General features: G+C 42.1%; 1 protein-coding gene across 1 annotated transcript in view; it reads right to left on the bottom strand.

The window, feature by feature from the left end:
- The window catches only part of SELENOP (selenoprotein P), an 84,333-nt gene that overhangs the window by 21,907 nt on the left and 40,430 nt on the right, over positions 1-21,996 (bottom strand). Inside the window, 1 exon segment of the mRNA XM_004265957.4 lies at positions 18,334-18,424. Coding sequence (XP_004266005.4) covers positions 18,334-18,347 — 14 coding nt within the window. The 5' untranslated portion in view covers positions 18,348-18,424.

Here is a 21,996-nt window from a genome sequence, read left to right as displayed (position 1 = left end):
TCTTACTTGCATTTACTCCAAGAAAAGCCTGGAGTTTTCTTTTTTTTCATCTTAGTCCAAGGGCGAGGTTTTCCAGAAAGTCTGAGAAGAAATTTATGCCTAGCAGTTAGAGGCCTATAGGGAAAGAAAACAATACGTTCCTTTTTTTCTGAAGAAAAGTCCAGCAAACAGCCTTGCAATCAATTTCTCTGGCATTCCTAAGCCCTTGGAGGATGCACATTGGCCATTTTGTACCTACACACAAAATATCATTTAGTCCAATACTGATACCACAAGAGCTGAGTCTATATACAATGGTAAACGTTGCTTAGCAAAAAAACTGGCTGTATTCCTTCATTCACTTATATGTTTCTAAATAACTGAGCATCAATTAAGTAGCCACACACTGCTACATATTGGGGTTTGCAGTGGTATGTCCAGCATCTCTGATTTCACTAGGGTGCCACCAGGGCAAATGTCTCATGAGTTCTGAGATCTGAGTCCCCACGAGTGAAGGCCTTGTTGTGAGCAATCAGGTTAGAATTCCCATCCTGCAAACTCCTGCAAAATATGTGTTGTGGGTCACAACAATGTGAATATGCTTAACAATACTGAACCGTACATTTAAACGTGGTTAAAATGGTAAATTTTATATTATATCCAGACAAAACTATAACTCAAAAAGATACATGTGCCCCTATATTCACAGCAGCATTATTTACAATAGCCAAGACATGGGAACAACCTAAATATCCACTGACAGATGAGTGGATAAAGAAGTGGTGCATATATACAATGGAATATTACTCAGCCACAAAAAAGAACAAAATAATGCCATTTGCAGCAACATGGATGGACCTAAAGATGATCATACTAAGTGAAGGAAGTCAGACAGAGAAGGACAAATACCCTATGATATCACTTAAATGTGGAACCTAAAATATGACACAAATGAACTTATCTATGAAACAGAAACACACTCAGACGTAGAGAACAGACTTGTGGTTGCCAAAGGCAGGGGGGTTGGAGTGGGAGTTTAGGGTTAGCAGATGTAAGATTTTATATACAGAATGGATAAACAACAAGGTCCTACTGTATAGCACATAGGGAACTATATTCAATATTCTGTGATAAACCATAATGGAAAAAATATAAAAAGGATATATATATACACACACACCTATATATCTGAATATATGTGTGTGGATATATATATACACATATATATATCTGAATATGTATGTATATATATATATATGTGAATCACTTTGCTGTACAGCAGAAAATTAACACAACATTGTAAATCAACTATACTTCAATAAATTTAAAAAATAAACTTAAATATATACAAAAAATAAATAAATAACTGTCCAGTTACCCATCACCCCATCTTATTTTAATCCATGGGACAGCTCATACTCTGGATTTTTCTAGGTATTTATTTATGTGTTTATTATCTGTCTCCCCACTAAAATCAGGGATCATGGCCGTCTTATTTACTTCTGCAGCCTCAGTACCTAGGAAAGTGGCTGGCACATAGCAAACACTCAACAACAATTTGTTCATTAATATTACTAAATTGCATCATTATACAAGGCAACATAGCAAATACATTAAAAACACATATTCTGAGTCCAAACCAATGTTTGGGTTCCATCCCTTCCACATTGCTATTGGCAAAATGACAATTTAACCTCTGTCTGTTTCTACACCCTGAAAATGGGAATAGTAACTACTTCACAAGATTGACATGAGAATTAGATAATGTCTTACCTTTACATGTGTATAATATGTGTTAGCTATTAATATTACAGAAAATTAAAAAGCACAAATGACATATAGCCTAACTATAGCCCCTCCAAATTTACTTCTATTGTTTGCCTAAAGGCTTGCACTCACATATTGTTGTAATTCATATGCACATAAGAAAATTAATTTTTATTGAGAACTTACTATGTACCAGTTACCATTTTAAGCACTTTATATCTGACTTATTTAACCTCTATTGATCATATGAGAAAGTTACTATTACTATCCCATTTTACAGGTGAGAAAAATTGAAGCCTAGAGGGTCTGAGTAATTTGCCCAAAGTTATACAACTAGAAAGTTGGCTCAAACTTGAAAGTTGTGCTCTGTAGACTCTGTTCTTAACCATTAGTAGCATGGGCCTCTCCATATTTTGATTAACTTTTTCAAAAACTTAACATTATAAACAGCAAGGTCCTACTCTATAGCACAGAGAACTGTGTGTGTGTGTGTGTGTGTGTGCGCGTGTGTGTGTGTGTGTATAACTGAATCACTTTGCTGTACAGAAGAAATTAACACGTAAATCAACTATAGTTTAATAAAATAAAATTTAAAAATAAAAAACATTAGTTCATGCCACTAGTTTCATATATCAAAAAAGTCAACATGATTGTCATCTTTTAAAAATAGATTATCCAATTGTGATGACGGAAAGCAGTTTTTTTAAACTGTTGGTGGATATAAATTATTTTAGTTGATCTTAAAAAAAATACTGTAAGCTCACTATTATTAGCTTCACTTTATATAGGGACTCCAAGGCAGAAGTTTCAATGATTCTCCTAACATCACACAGCAAGTTTAAGAGCCAAGTCTTCAACGTCCAGTTCTAGTACTTTTGGTCCTTTTGTAAGAGCTGCTAACTGTCTACATTAATGGAATATTACATGTTTAATATGGCAGACCCTGTTCAGTTCTGAATTAACAACTGGTGGTCGGAATTTGGTATTTGGAGCATAAGTATTTCTTACCCCGACTCTAAAAATCCTCTCAACCTAAATCAAGATCATGCAATGGCATTCTACAAAATCAAAGTTTTCTCCTTTTGGTTTCTGGATGGACTTTAAAAGTTTGGTCAGTTTGAAACCATAATGGCCTTCATAGTGACATGGTGGGAGAAATCCTACAAGGGTAATGGATCAACAAGAAACCCGGAATTATAGTTTGGCCTATAATTCTGTAAAGAGTAAAGAAAGCGAAAAATCCAGGCCAATCACTCAAGATAAAGCCCAGTCAATGCCACGAAAATGAAAGAGGAGCAGGAGCAAATGTCTGGATCTTTCTGAGGTCTTTTTAAATTAAAGGAACAGTCATTCATTCAGACTTCGCATTTATAAACCTAGCCCGGAGCTGGGTCCCCCAGAAGCCTGTTTTATGGGGTTAAAACTCACTGCCTAGAGGGAAAAGTACCAAGTGCAGCAAGTAAAAATGCCTGTTGAGAGTGGAACTGGGACAGGCAGCTGCTAAGCAGGCCCCAATGATCCCTTCCTCCTGGATCTCATGGCCTTGTGTAATTTACCTTCCCTTGAGTGCTGGTGGGACAGGGATAAAATATGGCAAAAGTGATGGGATGTTACTTCCAATGTTAGGTTACAAAAAGACTCTGGTTTCCATCTTTCTTCCCTCTCTCACTGGCTCGCTAGCTCTGAGGGAAGCCAGCTGATATGCTGCGAGCTTTCCTATGGAAAAGTCCATGTAGCAAGAAACTGGGGGAGACCCTCAGTGCAATGGCCAGCAAAGAAATGAATCCTGCCAACAAGTGCATGAGCCAGCTTGGGACCAGATCCTCCCCCTGTTGAACTTTCAGATGAGGCTGCAGCCCCAGCTGTCACTTTGACTGCAACCTTGAGAGAGACCTTGAGGGAGAGGTATTCACATAAACTGTTCCCAGATTCCTAACTCCAGAAACTGAGAAAAAATAAATGTTTGTTATGTTAAGTGACCAAGTTTTGGGGTCATTTGTTATATAGCAATATATTTCTAATACAGAAACTTTGCCAAAAGCAAAGGCCCCATTATCTGAGGCTCACTCATTTATTCATTCTCTTAGTACCTATTTATTAAGCATTACTAAGATAAAGTCATATTAGGGACAAGAAGAGTTCCTTGTCTTCAAGGAGCTACGTTCTAGACAAGTCTACAAATATCTAAGAAAGGCAGTAATATTGAAGGTCCAGTCCAGGAAGGCATTCCCAAAGAAATGAATTCCCAAAGAGGCTCTTGACCAGACCTTGCTGGATAGACAGTACTCAACTGGCAGGCAGAGATGGCGATAGGAAAAGCCAGAGAGTGAAGTGGATTGTGGCAGGTAGGAAGCAGGTCTAGACCTCTGAGAGTGTACAAGCTAGTGGAAAAGGCATGAGGAAAAGCCACAGGGGAAAAAGAACAAGGTTCATTCAGAGTTTCCTTTCTGGCCAGTCACCACCAGCATCAGGGACTCTGGAGAAAGAGCCCATCCTCTGCCTGGTCCTAATACTGTATACACAATTTGTTGATCTTGTCAAAGATGGGGGCAGGGAGTGGAATTTCTTCCCTTCAGTTTGTACCATCTCTGAGGTCATTGCTATACTGTTCCATTGTTCCTAAGCTTGAATGAACCATTCATCACTGCAAACGACTAGGGGAAAACAAAATGCACAAAAGGCATTTTCAGATACAGCAGCCTGAGAATTTATGTCTCATCACTTGGAGGTTAGAAATGTAGCTAAAATGATGCATATGTCTCATGAAATGTGGAAGAGAGAAATTTCAGAGTCACAAGTTCAGACCACTAATAAAGATGATTTAATGATGATTGTTGTAGGAGTTTGAATTCCTATTGTATGACAATTGCACATCTGTATTATCATCATTAGACCTTTCTTTGGCTCTTTTTGGAGTCTTTGGGAAAGTCTTATAAGGTTTACTCTAAAAATATTATTTCACAAATGAAGTATTTGAGTAAAAGACACAGGATACCCTCAAACTTCGGCTAATGTTGTTTTCATCACTGGTGTTAATTTAATTTCTTGAGTTATTTAGGTCAAACATTTCTATCATGGAAGTTGTTACAAGCGGAACTGTGTAACCCCAAAATTCATATGTTGAAGTCCTAACCTCCAGCACCACAGAATGTGGCTGTGTTGGAAGACAGGGCCTTTAAAGGGATAGTTAAAGTAAAATGAGGTGATGTGGGTGACGGGTACTAATTCAGTATGACTGGTGTCCTTATAAGAAGAGGAGATTATGACACACGCACACAGGGGAAAGAGCACGTGAAGACACAGGAAGAAGACTGCCATCTGTTAGCCAAAGACAATGACCCTCAGAAGAAACCAACCCTGCCAATACGCTGATCTCAGACTTCTAGCTTCCAGAACTGTGGGAAAATAAATTTCTATTGTTTAAGGCACCCAGCCTGTGTGGTACGTTGTTATGGAAGCCCTAGCAAACTAATAACTAGAAGTCTTTATAGTTTCATGAAAGGAATAAAGAGAATTCTCCCAAAAATTTTTAATCATCCTTTCACAGTAAATATATTTAACTCATCTATAAACTATTCGGTATTTGATATAAGTTATTCATTTAAAAAAAAAACTTTCTGTTAAGAAGAGATGTTCATTGGAGATAAATTAGAAAATATACATAAGCAAAATGAAGAAAATAAAAATCATTCATCCTTTATCAACCAATATTATGATTTATCACCAATGATTTATCCTTGCAGATATATATAGTAATGGTTCAAAATATTCTGATGGAGCATGGACTTTTCCCACAGGACTTTGGTCAAGTTTGGGCAAGCTGGAACCTTCATGAGCTTCCATTTTCTCATCTATAAAACGGGGATAATAAGAACTGCCTTCCTGGGTTTTTGTCAGTTGTACAATATATAATAAAGTACAGTATATAAGCACTTAACAAAGTGCCTGGCACATAGTAAACAAACAATAAATGGTCTGTATATTTTATATATATATTTGTATATTTTTATATTTGTATATTTTATATATTTTATTTGTATATTTTATATAGCTTGTATTTTACTATAACAAGTCATTCTGCACATGCTATTTTTACAGTCTGCTTTTTTTTTTCATGCTTGGTATAGTTTCATTACTAGCTGTTTATGAAGTTCTGTTTCTGGGTATTTAAGCACCCCACATATAAGAATATTGTTTTCGGGCTTCCCTGGTGGCGCAGTGGTTGCGAGTCCACCTGCCGATGCAGGGGACACGGGTTTGTGCCCCGGTCCGGGAGGATCCCACATGCCACGGAGCGGCTGGGCCTGTGAGCCATGGCCACTGAGCCTGCGTGTCCAGAGCCTGTGCTCCGCAATGGGAGAGGCCACAGCAGTGCGAGGCCCGCGTACCGCAAAAAAAAAAAAAAAAAAAAAGAATATTGTTTTCTGGTTTCATGGTGTTTTCATTTGAATACCTTTCTTCAGGCCTCTTGGTGTAGAATTTCATGCCGGTTTAAGACTCTTGGTCTTTTAGCAGCCTCCTTGCGTTTAGGAAGACTTCCAAAAGCACAGCTGGGGATTGAGAACTCGTTCAAGTTTGAGACGGTGCCAGTGGCAAAGAGAAAACAGAACTGTTCCTGCTGACTCTGCACTGCAGCTGCCAGATGCCTTGGTTAGCTTGCAGAAAGGGAAACAAAATGGAATGGCGAAACGAAATGCTTTGGAGACGACACGGTGGTGGCAGAACAGGGGTTTCCTCCGCTGGTGCTCTTAGCAGTGGTTCTAAGGGTCAGGATGCCCCAGGCCCACATGTCTTGAGTCAGAGCCAGGCCACCCCATGATGCGGTCAGCCTATAGCCTACAGGAGGGGACTCCAGCCGGACTGCCAAGGTACCGGAAGTCACCGCCTCAGTGCCCCTGTACCACCACTACCCCCAAAAGCGACCTCCTCCACCTGAAGCTTTGCTCACTGAGGTTCTTAAAGTGCAAAAACTCAGGACGGTATTTAAACCCAAAGTTCTTAGAATGAATGAGTTTCAAGCCCCTTCCTAAAGCAGGGGAAAGGTAAACAGCTTGAGAGAATACACAGCATGTGTGGGTAAGAAAGATATCAATTCCAAAGCGGAGGCTGGAGGCTGAAGTTAAGTCCTATTTATCTCCAACTGTGCAAGGGTCATCGGAAGCCGTGCAGGGGGATGGGACGGCGCCATAGGTACTCAAGGTCTCTTACAAATACTCTACAGCTATCACGAAGAAAAGACTCCATCCTAACCTGGCATCAGGATGTTTCCTAAGGACACGCAGTCCAAGGCTGCTTCCATATAGAAAAGAACTGCTTTTATCCATAAAGTGGCACTTTATGGAAGAGCCTTGGGCTCTACGGAAAACAGGGAGGGAGGGCGGTGAGCTCCCACCTGTTAGCAGCAGTTCTTTCTTCCCGTAGTTCCATTATCACCTCAGGTCAACTCAACAAATATTTGCCAGGCGTCCAGCGTGAGCAGGACATTGCATTAAGGCGGATGTACCGAATGAAGGCTGCTCCAGGGAGCTGGAGCTTGTTCGTGCAGCAGCTTTGGCGCTGGAGGCTGTGAGGAACCCACCCCGCCGTACTCCAAGGTCAGCTGCTGGGCTCCCTGCACTGGAACGGAAGGGTCACTATAATACCACACACTGGGGCTTTCCTGACCACCAGCTTTTCTAAAGACAAAGTGAGAATCTCTCTAATCAAGAAAAACAATTTAACACGGATCTTGGAATCACCCTGAGAAACACATGTGACTGTTTATTTCATAAGAGAGCGATTTTGTGGAAGTCCATGTTCAGGACTGTGTGTCAATGGCAATACATTGCTGCAGCTGGCTATGTATATTTTAATGTCTTTTTTTCTGCTTGTTTTTCTACCAGAGTTTGGAAGCACAGAAGGTCACCAACATAAACTTTATGCTATAAGATGCCTCAGTAGAACCCCTAAAATGACACAATTCCCAATTACAGCTAAGCAATTCCACCCATTTTGGGGGGATGCCTGAAGACACGGGGTCTTCATTTCTTCATGTGAAAAATGAGCACTGTGCTGGCCAGATGAATCCCAGTGCCTCCCAGGCTTACAGTCACCTTCCAAAGGAAACCGCCACTTGGAGCCCTGTGGAGGAAAACTGCTCCAGGCCAGCAGTCCCAGCTCTGGCTGCACATTAGAATCACTGGAGAGCTTTTAAAACATGCCACTATCCAGGCTCACCCCACAGATTCTAATTTCAGGGTTCCGATTAATCCTGGATGGGGTCTAATTTCTAAGTCATCACAGAAGATTCTGTTTTGCAGCCTGGGTTGAGAACCACTGCTTCAGACCATTCCATAAGCTGGAGAGATCAAGCACGACTCCACCCCCCCTCCCCCATATGCAATTAATGGGACCAATGTCGAACTCTTAACCCAAGGACAGCCAAGACCTAAGTTGGCCTGGGTCCTCTGAGGTGGCCTGTGTTGGGATCTCCAAGGCAATCCCCATATTCAGAGATGTGCTACAGGGACTCATCACATAGTTGGACTCATGGTTAAGATTTATTACAGTGATGGAGTAAGGATACACAGCCAGATCCTAATGGAAAAAGACAGGCAGAATCTAGAGAAATCCATGCACAGGCTTCCTATGCTCTCTTTCTGTGAAGGGACACACTTGAACACATTACTTTCTCCAGCAATGAAGAATGTAGTAATATGTGTGCAATGTTTCTTCCAGGAAAGCCCAGTAGAGACAGAACATTCAACATGTTTACTGGGGACTGGTCACATCTGCACTCTCTGCCTAGCATGCATCAAAATTCCAGACTCCCAGAAGGAAAGCAGGTGCTCAGCATAAATATCCTCGTTTGCACACAGTCTAGGCACAGAGAACCACCCTTCTCAGTTTTGAGAACGGCAGAAACACCCACATACCAGCCAAAGGCCAATCTTGCAAGCAGGCCTTTCCAAAGAGAGCAGTCTCAGGCCTGCTGTGTTAACTCTTTTCTGCACACGGCCCAAAACAGAGATGCTGATTATCAGTTAGATGGGTAGATTCTGTCTCAGGAATTTGCCTTGGGAAATAAGAACAGCCTGAGGAAGTTGTTTTGAGAGGAGAAGCGACCACACACAAAGAGAAGCAAAGATAAGAACATGACCCAGTCACACGATGGCGATGCTCCAGTGAAGGGCACAAGCTCCAGTGCTGAGGATTCAGCAAGGCAGCTCAGCTAGCAGATCTCTGTCGGCTCTTCTGCCTCCCAAATCCTGTTGTTCTTCTTTCCCTGAAACCTGTCACCCCAGCCGTTCCTGGGTTTCCATGAATATTCTGTGGAGCCACTTTAGAAGTCTGTCCTCCCTATATGTAGCTTATCCTCGCTCCAAACCTCCATCGCTCAGCCAGAGTACGTCTCAATATCTTTTAACTAAAAGAGCTCACAAGCTCGCTCATCACACGATCCTGACCCAGGACCCTCAGAGGTAGGCAGAGAAAGAGCAACCAACCACAACCTCAAAAAAAGGAAAAAAGGCGTGTGAGTCGTCAGCCAGACTAGGCTTCACAAAGCCACAGTTATTCTTAGCCACACACTGCCCTCCACATCAAGTGGACTTTTGGCTGAATTGGGTGATACCTTTGCAGAAATGATTACAAAGTTTTGGTGATGGAGACCATGAAGATGTGGTCTTTGTGGTCCCGGAATACAAAACAACTAATGGAGAATTGTGGAAAAGTTCCCAGCTCTATGAAACTCATCCAGTTATAACTTGGTCTCACTCATTTAATGTTTAGCTGGACGTATCTAGGGACTTCAAAATCATTTTAAACGGTGAAATAACCACATAAATATTCCGTTCAGATGCTGTGAAATTCAAACTTTTAGGTTGAAGGATTAAGACCCTCCTCTATCAAAAGAGCACGAGTTTATTCCTCTCCATTCTACAACCCATCTTTCCAGTGCTAACACTATCACCATTACATGTTCTTCCTATCACAATGGTTGTTGATTCAAATAAATCAGCGAATGTTGGAACTGGAAGAGACATTACCAATCACCTGAAAATCAAGCCTCTGGTTTCAGAGATGAGAAGCTATAGGCCCAGCAAGATTTATAGGCTTATCCAAGGTCTCACAGCTGGCTTGAACCAGAGCAGAACTAGAACTCTTAATCTCCTGACTCCCAGGCTAATTTATTGCCACTCTGGGCTCTTCGTGTTGGTCTTTTCCTGTGCGAGAGAATTCAGGCTCCAAAACTGTGGATAACTTCTGACTATTTTTGCAGCTGCTATCTTTCCAAAGTCTATTATCATCCCCAGAAAATATTAACATTCACAAGGCTGTGGGTTTGTGATTGTGCAATAAGTAAATAATACATCGTTCTCCAATGTGCTCATCTTTGCAAACCAAGATCACGTGTTTGTAAATACCAGGAAGCTACACTCAAAATATGTGCTTCTGAGTCTCTAAGAACAAGTCAGCACGATGTGCTTTTTGCTACAGTTACACTTAAAAGAGAATTTAACCTTCCCTCACTCATTTACTTTTAAAACTACGTCACATGACAGTATTCAATTCAAAAAAGGTAAATAACAACTTTACTCAGACGTTAGGCATCAGTTAATCGATCAGTGATCAATGAAAAATAACTCAGTTAACCATTATTAGAATCCCAGCTGTTCCAGGGTTGGGGGTGGTGAAGGGAGACAAAGCAACACAAAGTAAGATACTCTCAGAGCATTTAATGTGCAGAAGACAAAATGCAGAAAGATATTAAAAATGTGCAGAAAAATATTAAAAACAATAAGCACTAGATCATACAGTATATCTTACAATAATACCCCAAGAACTCAAGGACGAGAGAGAATAGCAGAGACAGGATGGGTCCAATTAATAGTTTTCTGACTGGGCATTTGTGATTGGACGTGGTTAAAATAGAGCATTTTTGCTCCGAGGCAGAGTAGAAAAGCAGGACAACTTTGATGTCAATCTGATTTTTATTTCTAATTTTTTCATCCACATAATGAGTATTTATTGAGCACATTTTTATGTGCCTAACACTTTGCTGGCCATTGCAAAGGATCCAACTATGGGAGCATTGCTTAAATTCTCAAGGCCTCAGATTCCTTACCGCTGAAATATGAAAAGTGTATCAGATAATATTAGGTCCCTTCTAGTTCTTACTTTCTATGAGTCTAACATCTCCAAGATGAAGAAGGAATTCCTGATAAGCTCTTATAATATTAGGTCCCTTCCAGTTCTTACTTTCTATGAGTCTAACCTCTCCAAGATGAAGAAGGAATTCCTGATAAGCTCTTACAATCTGTTTGAAACAACAAAATTTGTGTGCGTGGAAACAGGCATACACAATACCTGATTTTCAGGGATTCTAAAGTTTTTTGCCCTCCTAACACACAGGAGATTTATAACACATTTCTTTCAGTGGCTCAGTCAGTACACTTGGAGAACATGCCCCACAGAGGGGAGAATCAAAATGGCAGTGGAAAACTAAATAGGTTTGAAAAGTTCTCCCAGGTGATCCAGACATGAGCCCCTCTTCTCAGAGGGGCTCTGCCACCTCTTTGCTCAAGTAAGAATCATTGGATTAAATGTTCAAATGAATGGAATAGTTCTGATGAAATGTGCTGAAATGGTAAAGAATAAAAACTTTCTTCTTTCATTCAACATAAATTCAAATACCTACTGTGTTCCAGTCATTGTGCTAGGTATTACAAATTAAAAATAAAGAAGCAAACCAGAGGCCCAGCCCTTCAGGGACTTAAAGCATGGTAGCCTAGGTCAACTACAGGACACTACAGGCTACAAATATCAGAAAACCTGACAGGCTTAAACACTAAGGACTGTGATTGGATGATGTAGCTGGAATCCTAAAAGTAGGGCAGGCATCACAGTTGGCTTCATCTAGTGATTCCAATTAGTTGGTTTCAAGGAACCTTGGCTTCAAGTCCCAGCTCCTCACTTACTAGCAACACGACTCCCGTGAGTTGTTCAGTTTCTCTAAATCTCAAGTTCAACATCTGTAGAACAGGAATAATAATTGTTCCTGCCTCAAAGCGTTGTTATGAGGATTAAATGGGACAATGGTAATGAAGCACTTAGCCTGATGCCTAGAAAAAAGCAAAGGCTCAAAACAGTTATTATCTCTATCATCATAATTAAAGTGGCTGACTATGTGCAAAAGTGAGACTTAAAAAAAAATACAGAATTTTACAACCCACAGCTAAGCTTGTGAAAAAAGACCAAAAGTTGGTTGAAAAGTGATTTGGGAGCTTCCCTGGTGGTGCAGTGGTTGAGAGTCTGCCTGCCAATGCAGGGGAAGCGGGTTCGTGCCCCGGTCCGGGAAGATCCCACATGCCGCAGAGTGGCTGGGCCCGTGAGCCATGGCCGCTGAGCCTGCGCGTCCAGAGCCTGTGCTCCGCAACGGGAGAGGCCACAACAGTGAGAGGCCCGCGTACCGCAAAAAAAAAAAAAGTGATTTGGGAAGGATAATTTGCAGAATGTAGCAGAAGCCCTTTCGGAGAAAGGAAGATAAAAGGGTGGTAACTGGAGGGAGATCTCAGGATGGAGATAGAACTCGTTATTTTCGAAGTAAAGAACCTGGGTATTTTTATAGTCTGTGAGGTGGGATCTAGTAGAGGTGAAGAAGCTGAAAATACTAGAGAAAAAGAGAATATTGCAAATTGCAGAGGAGATGGACACCAAACACAGGTGTAGGGATTTGCCTTGAGCAGGTGATAGGATGACAATTTTTTAATTATTCCATTTTATTAAACGCTTACCTATGCCAGGCACCAGCCTAAGTACTACGCATGTTATCTTATGTTAGCCTCACAACAACGTTAAGAAGTACATACTTTTTATCTCCATTGAGCACCTCTGTTCAAATCTAAAACTGAGGTTTGGAAATTGTTAAATAACACTTAGGACTTCCCTGGTGGCGCAGTGGTTGAGAGTCTGCCTGCCAATGCAGGGGACATGGGTTCGTGACCCGGTCCAGGAAGATCCCACATGCCGCGGAGCGGCTGGGCCCGTGAGCCATGGCCATTGAGCCTGTGCGTCCGGAGCCTGTGCTCCGCAGCGGGAGAGGCCACAACAGTGAGAGGCCCGCGTAGTGCAAAAATAATAATAATAAATAAATAAAATAAAAATAACACCTAGTAAAAATGGAACACAGATATGAACTTGACTTTCACACCAAAACCTGTGTCTTGATACCTAAGTTAAACTGAAGCAAAGAAATGAGAAGAGGTGCATATATTACATATACTAAAACATCTGTAGCTTGGGGATAGCAATTAGTGGGAGTCTGTACTGGATAGAATCCGTATTCTCCAGGAAGTATACAAAATTAACTACTGAGATAGAGGAGTTCAGACAATGTCTAGAAGTCACAAAGGAAGGAAAAGAATTACTGGGGAGAGGCAATAGTCAATAAGAATTTTCCAGAATCAGTGAAAGATTTAAATGTTCAGATTTAAGAATCACAATGAACACTAAGCTAAACACTAAGCTAAGTAAAAATTAAGCCACACTTAGATTCACCCGGGTAAGACTGCAGAACACCATTGAAAATAAGAAAATTTTAGTATTCAGAACAAAAAAAACCAGATTACCTACAAAGTAACAATTAGACTAAAGCAGACTTCTCAACAGGAAAAAACAAAGACCACAAAATAATAGAAAGTGCTGAGGAAAAATATCTGCTAGTATCATTCAAGAGGAGAGATAAAGTTTGAGCGTGTATGTTTTCAAACAGTCCCTGAAAGAACTACTAAAGAACGTACTTTAGAAAGAGGAAATTGAACAGAAAAGGAATGAGTGGAGAGCAAAAACCAGTATGGATCAAAGAACTTGGTAAATATTGATACTTTGGTAAATATTCATTCACTATTTAAAATAACAACAATAATAATGACTACTGAAGAGAGGAATTTAAATGAAGTAAAACTAAGATACTTAAAAAATAGAAGAAGGGGAAGGTGATTTAAATTAAAGAATTCTAAAGTCATTATTTTGTTCAGAAATAGTGTAGACATATCAATTTTTGACTTTTTAGAGTATGTTTCTTTTTGTAACAGTAACCGCTATCAAATTACAATCTCTACTTTTTTTTTTTTTTTTTTTTTGTGGTACGCGGGCCTCTCACTGTTGTGGCCTCTCCCGTTGCGGAGCACAGGCTCTGGACGCGCGGGCTCAGCGGCCATGGCTCATGGGCCTAGCCGCTCCACGGCATGTGGGATCTTCCCGGACCGGGGCACGAACCCGTGTCCCCTGCATCGGCAGGCGGACTCTCAACCACTGCGCCACCAGGGAAGCCCACAATCTCTACTTTTAAAGGCAGAGAACTTCAAAATCATGGTTTTAGAGTGAACATAGGAATGGGTGTGACTAACTGTAGGTGTAATTAATTTCTATAGAGAAAAGGATCTAAAGGAAATAGGACCAAATGTTAGTATTTGTTAGTATCTATTATTTTCTGTATTTTTGAAATATTTTGCAATTAATTTTTTTTTAAAAAAAGAAGAAGCTTCTGGTGCTTTTAACTGACAGGTTTTGCTTGATCACATATCAAGCCACAATCGCTGAACCTTCACTAAACGAAGAAGAAGCTGAACCAGCGAAGCTCATATTTGTCTAGCTAGGGCCTCACCACCTGCAGAAGCAGAAGTACATGATATGTTCCTTTCTGTTTCTGTAAGCAATGTGTCCCTGTGAGGCATCTGGACTTTGAGCACGTGAGTCAGGCTCATAGTTACAGCCTGTCTCACCAGGTCACAGTGACCTTTGTGATTATCACTTAGATGCTTCTGGAAGGATAATCTTAGTAGTCTTTCAAAGTCCTTTCCAAGTCTCTGTCAGTCTGTGTTTATCATTTTCATGGTCTAATTGGGCAGTTTTCATAAATTGATACAAAGTGTCTTCTGCATGAGCACAGTCAAGCTTTACAGCTGTTGTAAAGAGAGTATCACTCTAACTCTGCCTGGCTAGAGTTGCTTGGTTGGTTTGTTTTAATGGGATATGAGTCCTTTAATAGCGGTCTAATCCCTTCAATTTACAAAAAAAGTGAGGGCTAGAGAAATCAGTCTTCTTGCCCAATATCTTACAACTAATAAATGAGAAAGCTGAAAATCAAATTTTGGACCCATCACTATCATCATTCTCTAAGATAATGCCTACATTCCTAAGCTGTTACAGGAAGAAGTATGTTATCTGTGAAGATCCTGAAAGTATCGATCACAATGACATCATGATTTATAGCCACCTGATTTAACCCCAGTGGAACAGCAAAGTGCAGTGCCTCTGGCATTCGAGGCCACACCCCCGGGCTATTCATGTCTAGCCTGTGCCTATCCCATGCAGCCAGGCTCCTGGGATCTTCAGAGGTAAGTCCTCCTGCGTGACCCCAAGTTGTGAATCCAAGTTGTGAAGAGTTTGAGGAAGACACATTTGCTGACAACACAACCTTAACAACAGCCATCATGTTGCTAACATGGTTAGACACACCTCACTGGAATGATCAAAACTGCCCAGGTCACCTGCTGTTGGGTTAAAGAACCACTACCCTGGAGAGGACTCTGAGAAGTCACAAAGGACACCGAGATCTAACCACAGCACTTTTCAAACTTTCATGTGCACATGAATCATGCAGGTATCTTATGAAAATACAGATTCTGACTGAGTGGGCTGGGGTAGGGCCTGATATTCTACATTTCTAGCAGACTTCCAGGTGGTACCCATACTGCTGGTCCCACGGGTACCCTTCAAGTAGCCAGGCTTTTCCAGGTGCACAAAATTCTCACAGGGTCTGTGATGAGACTGTGCTTCTCTAAGGCAGGACTTTGGCGGCCAGGGAGGGTTGGAAGCAGGTGGACTGTGTGAGCAGTATGCACAGAACTAGTCACGTGCCGCCAGAGTTACGGGGGTGAACACATGACTGTGAATGATTAATGAACCTGAAGGAGAAGCCTTCTGGGAGAGAAAGGTTTCTGGGAGAGAAAGGTTTCTGAAGGCTTCTGGGAGAGAAAGGTTTCCTTTTTTTGAGAGAGGTTTTGAAAGTGGCTCTTGATGGTTCATTCACCTTCCAGCCAAGATGGAGTAGCCAGCACCAGTACCCTCCTGCCGGAAACTACTAAAACACAGGGTAAAAATATATAAAACAATGATTTTCGGACATTGGACACCAGGTTGTGCAGGACAGTAATCCCTGGGAAAGGGGAAAAACTGAAAAAAATAAAACAGAGTGTCAGTGACCTGTGCAACAACTTCAAGCAACCTAATTTTATGTTATCGGATTAACTGGGGTGGAGTGGGGATAGAAGAAAATATTGGAATAGATAACGGTTGAAATTTTTCCAAATTTGATTTAAAAAAAAAGAAACTCAAGATTTAAGAATCTCAATGAGCCCCAAGCACAAGATAAAAGAAGAAAAGAAAGGAAAGAAAGAAAGGGAGAAAGACCAGATCATTATAGTAAAGATAATTTGTCAGTGGTGGAAATCTGTAAAATATTTTCCCTTAAAAAGAAGTCTGTATGTTAACCAGTTTTGAAGAACCTGTTTTAAATGAATTGCTGTTCTCCTTTAAGTCAGTACTGCAATGATGATAGTTTGATTTCTGTTTCTGCAGAACTCAAAACTAGCTTGGATATGTGAACAGATCTCATTGTTCTGCTAATGTATTATGCATCTTGGTCACATGTTCAGGCCAGACCAGACTCAAAAGGCAGGCACAAATTCTGCGCCCATGAAATTATCTGTTTCACCACAGCTACGAATCCTATACTCCTTCCATGTGTGTACTTAGGGGCTCGATTTCCATCCCATTCTTCATTTAGATATACTGAAGGCCGACATGGTCTATATGACCTCCTGCAAACTATTGTGAGTGAAAATATGATGATGATTTTTTCTTACTTAATTGTTCCAAGTTTCACATACCCTTCATGTCTGCCATGTCCTCTCAAGCACCGCTTGCTCCCCCTCTCACAGTTTCACAATACACACCACTTCCTGTCCAAGAGCACAAGGAGTGTCCAAGAATCCAATGATGAAAGAGGGGGAGAGGGAACTGGACGCTGTCATCAGCCGCCTAGCACCACTGTCACTCCTGGCCCTGCTCTAGCTAACGATTGCTTGTCCCTGCTCTGGGTTATAGTTCCAAGGTTTCAGCTCTTCCACCCTTTGATGCTTAGCCACTTTTTCTGCAAAGGCTTGAAATCATGCCAGAGTGAATGTGTCATCTAGGAGGGGTTCCTGCCTTCAACACACTCTGCCCTGAAACCAGCCTTTACCCCAAATCCTTAGACCCCTGCACTGAGTCTTGGATCCCTTGTCCTCCTGGTAAGGTCTGCTTTAGGGTCCATGCTGTCCTTCCCCGTCAGCAGGCTCCAGTTCAGCCTAAAGGCTTCTCTAATCTACCTTTAGCAGGTCCAGGGCATTCCCATTTCTTCCTCATAGGAAGGCCTGATCTCTTTATGTAATTGGTCTCCCCTTCTCCGGAACTCTGCCTACCAAGCGAAGGGCTTGGATAAGGGCTTGTATCATCAGATACAAAACGTTCTGTCCCCTTTCTCAGGATATCAGCTCATTCGAGTCTCATCTTTGATAACTGAGAGAAGGCTACTCATCCTTCTCTTAAGGAGGACTTCATGCATAAAAGTGAAACAAATGTCAATGCTTAGGTGATTTTTTTATCTCTTTCTATAAATATGGAAATTGCTCACACGATATTTTAGAATTCTGCTTCAGCCCCTCACCCCATTATTCAGAATCTCCACCATACTAAGAAAGCAGAAAGAATTCCAAAGGACATATATCTATAGGTGGAAAAGAATCGCACTGCTTTTGTTTGCTTATTTTAATACCAATGATCATTTTTAGACATCAAGACCTTCTAACAGATTCTAATTCCAAGGAATCCCAAGCTCCCTATAAGTCCTCCCGGCTCCTATCTTGCCTATCTTAACATAAATGAGTCCTTTCCTACCGACTTGGGTGCACAAGAATTTCCTGTCCTCCCTGCTCCCAGGTCAGGGCCTCTCTACCAGGGAGTTGTCTCCACTTGTGCCACAAAGGGTAAGCTCAGATGCTTATAGTTTGGAACTCCTCCCTTGCCCTTCCTGGGTGTGATTGAGGAACAAAAACTAGGAAGGAGACATCCCAGAGAGTGGATGTTTCTCACTTAGATCTAAAAAATCTCTATCCCGATAAACAAGCCCTTCACAAACGACCAATCAGAAAAACTGTTAGTACCTCTAGCATCTAGCCATTGCCTAGGACGTAGTAGGCACCTGTTCAATACTGAATAAATAAATGAACAAATCTGTGCCTTTTCATGTGTCTCTGACTGCAGCAAATATCATGAATTTCAATCACTTAATATATTATACTTCTATATTCGCACTTTAACAGGAACCTCCCAAAATCTTAAGGCAAAAGAAATTATTATTGCTCCAAAGCACCATGGTTACTCTAATAATAGGATTCCAATATTGGCTATTTTTGCTGTCTGAGGATCATTAACACTAGCTTCTACAACAACCAACCCTAAAACTTCATCAAGCCACAGCTGTTTTATTTCTAGTCCACTCACATTCTGATGTTCATTGGGTGGCTCTCCCAGGTGGATTTCTTCTAAGCTTTAACTCAGGGATCCAGGCTCCTTCCATCTGTGGCTCTGCCTCCTAGAAAGGAAAAAGAAGAGTAGAAGATCTAGGAAACGTGAGTGGCTGTATCACTTCCACTAATATTCTATTGTCCAGAACTAGTCTTGTGGTCCCAGCTAGATGCAAGAGCATCTGGTGGGAAATGTGATTTTCTTGTTTGCTCAGGAATTGAATGTATACAGTTTGGTGAACACATTGCACTATCTTTGCCATAGGGGCTAAAGGAGAATTTCATGTTGGGGGGCCAGGACCTCACTAACATTGTAACCTTTACCCTATTTCTCCTATGCCTTTCTCTTCGGTGCAGATTCATCATGCATATCCCCTCAGTCAGTCACTTAGAATATAAAAGCTTTCACCATGATCTGAAAAATTAAACACATTATACAAGTAGGGTTGTTCCATGTAAACAGTTTGGTTTCAAAGTCCATGAGTGTGTTGCTTATGGGACAAAAATTGTCTAGAGAGTCAGCAAATATTTGCTATTGATGGTGAAAGTGACAGCAATGATTTTCTCTGCCTGATCTCTGGCCTTAACCCTTTCCATCTCAAAACTCTCCCTACAAAGTCCTGCAACTCTTCCCAGTTTCACTCTGTTCAGTTCCCAGTTCTCCTGGGGGAAGTAAAGTCATTTCTACAGCCTCAGGTCAAGCCAAAATGAAGTCTTCTCAAGTCACGATTTTTGGTGCTAATCCTAACCTTCTATAGCTATTCCCTGTCTACTGCTATTCATTATATGTACTTCTCTCTGCATCTAGGTAACTTCTTTCTTACCTATCATCCTCTACAGATCTGTGGGCCTAAGTACCACCTCTGTGTGGCACGATCAACAGCATACATTGAAACAAGGGTCCCTTATCACTACATCCTCAATGCTTACTATGGTCTCCTAATCAGCTGTTGTCACTGACCTTCTCACCAGCTTCTGGTGAGGATTCTGTTGACAAATTCTTCTTCTCCACTTCCCAGTTAGCTGTTTGTACCCAGGATCGCCTCACCCTCAAGCCAGTGATCAAAGGGCCTCGGGGAAATCAAAAGGGCTTAGCAGCAGAAGGAGCCCTGATTTCTATCGGCATTGGCTGAGAACCTACTGTTTTCTACACAGTTCTAAGAGCTTTCAATGCATTGTCTCAAGGAATCCTCAGAATGCCTAAAGACTATTATGACTTCCCTTTCACAGGAAGTTCCGTAACTTGCCCAAGGCACACACTAATGGCGGAGCAGCGTCCAGGCATCGTGGACCATGAAGCAGCATCATGGTGTGGATGTGTGTGGAGAGAAACAGGAAGGCGGGGAGGGTATTCCCTCCTCTGTGCTAACGGTGGGACTACATGTGAAGAAAATCTGGGCAGGACGATGCTAGTGCCCTGCTTCTCCCCCTCCCCCTCCCCCAGCTGCTGCACCCAGAGCCAGGGGCTCCCAGCCGTCCTCCCTCTCTGGCAGGCCCAGCTGCAGTTTCAAATGGCTCATTTTTCAACTCTCAGTACCTAAATGGGTCAACTCCATTCAAAGGGGAAAAGAGAAGGAAGCTGTGTTTTGGCATTTAACCCCAAAAGCATTCTTCCAGCCAGTTTTTCCATTAATAAAACCGACCCTGGTAGTTTTCAGAAAATGGTAGTTTCAGAAAACTACCATTTACACAGTCACGGAAAGACAATCAGGAAGCCTCATACTCTCAGCACGCCGCCTCTGACTGCTTGATAAGGAACCTCAGAAGACAAACTGCAGATGGGTTCACTGAACTCTTTCCTCGGAAACACAGAGCACCTCGTTCCTGTCACGTCCCTGGTGACAAGGAGGAACCACAGCTCTCCTCACACGGAGCAGCCGGGACGGAAGCTGACCAGAGGCTTCATCTGCCCCGAGAACCCATGCTGTCACCCTTCATGCTCCTGGCCGTGCTGGCTCAGCTGCTGAACCGCGTGTACACTGTTGCCACCTCCTGGGGCTCCTTTCCCCTCCCCACTCCCAGCCGGATCACTTTTCTCTTGTGCACGTTTAAAAAGCACAGTCAGGTGAACAGAAACACAGCAGCTTCTGAGAACAAAGTCAGACTAGAACAGTCTATGTTCCAAACTGAACTTTCTGATCTTTCTGTCTTACTTACTGTTCAGAAAGGAACTTGCAAACGCCTTCCCTGTCCGGTTTTGCTTTGCAAAGGGAGCCAACAAAGTTCATTGAAAGCTCCCCACCTTCCCAGGGTCTCAGGCACGGAGGGACGTTGCCAAAATAGGTGTGAGCTCCCTTTTCCTTAAAGAGCTGACTCTTAGAGAAGGTCAGTTAACCACCTTCCTATCGCAACGAAATGACTTAGTTTCAAATTCTTACAAAAATCACATCAGAATCATGGACTCTCGGAGTCTTTTCTGGATGCTTTGGCCACAAGTTTGCTGGCATTTAAAAAAAACCAACAAATCTTTTCTGACGAAAAACAATTCTTTTCATCCCTCTATTTGAGAATTTATTTCAATTTTTCCTAACAATCCCAGTGGAGTTTTTTTTTTTAACTTTTTATCTTCTATTGGAGTATATCCGATTAACAATGTTGTGATAGTTTCAGGTGCACAGCAAAGTGACTCAGCCATGCATATCCATGTATCCATTCTCCCCCAGACTCCCCTCCCATCCAGGCTGCCACATCACATTGAGCAGAGTTCCTTGTGCTGTACAGTAGGTCCTTGTTGGTTATCCTTTTTAAATATAGCAATTGAAACCAGTGGAGTTTCAATTTGAGAATGAGCAACAATATTTAGGATGAAACTTCTTGTCCACTCTTGCTGGGCAGGTGCTCCCACAGGGGGTCAGGGAACTGGCAGATCCCCTGCGCTTCTTGGCATCTGCCTTCTGACGGTCACTGCAGGACAGGGGCAACCAGTGCTTGGGTGGGGTGACAGGAGCCCTACCTCACCCACCTCCACATCTACTCCCATCATGATGGAGACGCACTGAGATGAGAAGGGAATCATCTAATGCAGGAGGGAATCCATACAACCACATAGTTTATCTTCGTTTTCAGTGTTCAAAATCTCATACCACACCACACCACACCACACCACACACACACACACACGGCCACCCCATGTGTGCCAAACCCACTGAGCTGCGGCTTAGGTTCCACAATTTAAGTAGCAGATGTCATGTACTACCTTACTTCGTGGTTTATCACGTGTTGCACAGTTGCAGCTGCTCTGAGCCGACAGGACGTCATGAGCTGCTGTGGCACGTGGGTGGGGTGCAGTGAGGGGATGCCCCTCCTCCTTACTACTACGTTATTGAGGACACCTTTTAATGCTATTAGTACAACAGTTTTTACTGACCAGGAGACCAGGTTGCTGAGTATCTAAGGATCACTGTCTGCATCTCCTTGAGAGGACCCTGTCAGAAAAAAAAAAAAGACAAGAACGGGATCGCATATCAATATCAGGTTTTTGGTTCAGAGGCTACTGTTGCGTAGAAGCCCTATTATGTGTAAGGATTCCCACTTCTAGACTCTTTGAGCTGTCATTTGATCTTCATCTAGACCGTGATTCTAAGCCGGCACTAGTCTTCATCACGCTCCCCTGGAGTTACTGACGTGCATTCTAGAACGG

This window comes from Orcinus orca, chromosome 3 (genome assembly GCF_937001465.1).
Source record: "Orcinus orca chromosome 3, mOrcOrc1.1, whole genome shotgun sequence".
Lineage (NCBI taxonomy): Eukaryota > Metazoa > Chordata > Mammalia > Artiodactyla > Delphinidae > Orcinus > Orcinus orca.
The sequence above is the reverse complement of the archived record's forward strand: the minus strand, read 5'-3'. Positions and strand labels throughout refer to the sequence as shown.